Source organism: Leishmania braziliensis, chromosome 9 (assembly GCF_000002845.2).
Source record: "Leishmania braziliensis MHOM/BR/75/M2904 complete genome, chromosome 9".
Classification (NCBI taxonomy): Eukaryota; Euglenozoa; class Kinetoplastea; order Trypanosomatida; family Trypanosomatidae; genus Leishmania; species Leishmania braziliensis.
Genome location: NC_009301.2, coordinates 150,383 through 153,204, shown reverse-complemented (window position 1 = coordinate 153,204; position 2,822 = coordinate 150,383). Strand labels below are relative to the sequence as shown.

At 51.3% G+C, this 2,822-nt stretch overlaps 1 protein-coding gene across 1 annotated transcript; it reads right to left on the bottom strand.

Annotated features, from left to right (window-relative positions):
• Positions 1–1,242: 1,242 nt before the first annotated feature.
• LBRM_09_0420 (putative protein kinase) lies at positions 1,243–2,673 on the bottom strand (the record flags this gene model as incomplete). The annotated part of the gene is made up of 1 exon (XM_001562608.1): positions 1,243–2,673. One exon carries the CDS (start codon positions 2,671–2,673, stop codon positions 1,243–1,245), a length of 1,431 nt encoding a protein of 476 aa, XP_001562658.1.
• Positions 2,674–2,822: the final 149 nt, after the last annotated feature.

The window sequence follows — 2,822 nt, the reverse complement described above, 5'->3', positions numbered from 1 at the left end:
AAGAGAAAAAGAAAGAAAAAGAAAGAAAAAAAAAAAAAAAAAAAAAAACAAGAGAAAAAAGAAGAAAAAAAAGAAAGAGAGAAAGAAAAAAAAAAACCAAAGAGGAAAAAAAAGGGAAAAGAAAAAAAAAAAAAAAGAGAAAAAAAAAAGGAAAGAAAAAAAAAGAAAAAAAAAAAAAAAAAAAAAAAAAAAAAAAAAAAAAAAAAAAAAAAAAAAAAAAAAAAAAAAAAAAAAAAAAAAAAAAAAAAAAAAAAAAAAAAAAAAAAAAAAAAAAAAAAAAAAAAAAAAAAAAAAAAAAAAAAAAAAAAAAAAAAAAAAAAAAAAAAAAAAAAAAAAAAAAAAAAAAAAAAAAAAAAAAAAAAAAAAAAAAAAAAAAAAAAAAAAAAAAAAAAAAAAAAAAAAAAAAAAAAAAAAAAAAAAAAAAAAAAAAAAAAAGAAAAAACCCCAAAAAAAAAAAAAAAAAAAAGGGGGGAACAAAGGAAAAAAAAAAAAAAAAAAAAAAAAAGAACAAAGAGCCCCAAAAAAAAAGGGGAAAAACCAAAAAAAAGGAACAAAAAAAAAAAAAAACCCCAAAAAAAACCCAAAGGGACCCCCAAAAAAGCGGAAGCGAACACAAGGACAAAGGAAACACACGCCACCCCCCCCAAAAAGCAAGGGAAACAGAGGACACAAAGAACAAAGCAAACACAAGCAAAAAGCCCAACCAAGGAAACAACAGCAGAAACGAACGAGGGAGCGAGAGCGAGGGGGGGGGGGGAGAGCAGCCAGCCCAGAGAAGGCACGGCACTTCCACATCGAATGGTTGGCGCACCCGTACCGCCCCCCCTCTGCTTCAAGTCCATCACAGATAATTACATAATCAACGCAACGGGAACGCGATAGAGAGAGGGGGAGCGAAAGAGAAAAGAGGGAGACAAGTGAGAAGGACACCGGAGCCGAGTGCAGAGGGAAAGAGGGGGAGGGGGGGGGGCGCGTTGAGAAGCAAAAACAAAGAGGGGAGGCGGTGATAACGACGATTACTCGCTGACACAGACGAGGAACGAGACCCACACGCACAGGCCCGCGCCTCAACTCAAACGAGAGAGTAGGGTGGAGGCAACACAAAGTCTGTACGGGGAAACGTAAGGGTGGAGGAAAAAAAGGAAGGCTGCCCGTGGGTGTTACACAGAGGAGACTGGTTGGTGGCTGCCATTTTGCCGGCGATGACAGCTTTCCAAGAGCCAGGATCGTGCACCCTCGGCACTACATGATCGGCGGCGGGCGCAGCATGGATCGGTTGTCGGGGTAGCTGGGTGCCTGGCGCGCCTCGGGGTAGTATTTGAGCACGTAGGGATGCGTCGTCATCTGGCGCGCGTTGAGGCGCTTCTGGCGGTCGTAGTGCAACAGACCGTGAATGAGGTCGCACAGCAGGTCGTCGCGAATGACGTCGCGCACCGGCCGCGCGCGCGCGACGCGGGCGAGGTGCTTCGGGTCAGTGCAGGGCCGCAGGTGGCCGGTCGAGCTGTACAGCAGGCGCGCCTCCTCGGTGCCGCAGCGCGTGGCCCACTCGGACGGCAGACGGCAGAGCGTCTTCTCCATGAGGTGCAGGTGCTCGAGGTTGTCGTGCGTGTCGTAGAGCAGCTTGCCGGTGTAGAGCTCGTAGATGATGCAGCCCATGGACCACATGTCGGTGGAGTACATCCAGCCAAGGCCGAGGATGACCTCGGGGCTGCGGTAGTGGCGCGTGGAGACGATGGCGGTGCGGCTGTGCCGCTCGTCACAGCAGCCGCCGAGATCGCAGATGCGGACGCGACACGGGTCGGGCGGCAGCTGGCGGTTGGTGACGGGGTCGACGGCGGAGTCGCTGGTCTCCATGAGGATGTTCTCGGGCTTGAGGTCTGTGTGCATGAGGTGCAGCTCGCTGTGGAAGTAGTCGAGCGCGACGCCGGTCTGGAAGACGATCTGCGCGAGGTAGCGGTGGTTGAAGGGGCCGTGCTTCATGATCCAGTCCAGCAGGCAGGGGCCGTACTTGGGCATGACGATGCACATGTGGCCGCTGTCGTTCTGGAAGTAGCGCTGAATCTTCATTAGCGGGAAGCGGTCGGCGGGGTCCGCCTGGCGCACCTTCTCCATGAACTGGATCTCGATCTTGGCGTCGCGCGTGTACTTGGGCACGTTGCGCACGATCTTCACTGCGCAGTACTCTTTGCGCTTGCGGTCCCACGACTCGACCACCTTGCCGAAGGTGCCCTCGCCCAGCAGCGAGAGGATCTTGAAGCGCTGCGTCGACACGTCGATGTCCTCGCCGAGCACCACGTAGAAGTGGCCCTCCTCCATGTTCTGGTGCGGCAGCGCGTACGTCACCTTCTTTTTCTTGGGCGGCGGCGCCATCACCTCCACCACCTGAGGATTCTGGTCGGTCGTGATGGATGCCTCGTGATCGCGCTTGCTGCCGGAGCGGCGGCCGGCAGCCTCCTCGCCACGGCTAGTCACCATCACCGACGCGGTGGCCGTCACCTTGTTCGTTGAGGCACCGTGGCTGGTGGACACAGCTGCCTCCCTGCTACTAGCATAGGTGGTAGAGGCAGTCGGCGTCATCTCTGGCTTGCGCAGTATGGGCGCCCCCGCTGTCGTTGTGTAGGCATTGTTGATGATGTTCGTGACAGGTGCCAGGCGGGTGTGCACGTAGGCCATTATGAAGAAAAGGGAAATACAGTCGAGAGAGTCGAGGGGGGGGGATGGGGGAAGGGAGGGAGGGAGGGAGAGAGGGAGGCGGTATTTCCAACTGTGTGTGTGCGTGGGTGGGTGCGTCTGAGAGATCTAAAAGTGTTCGAGAAGGAAAA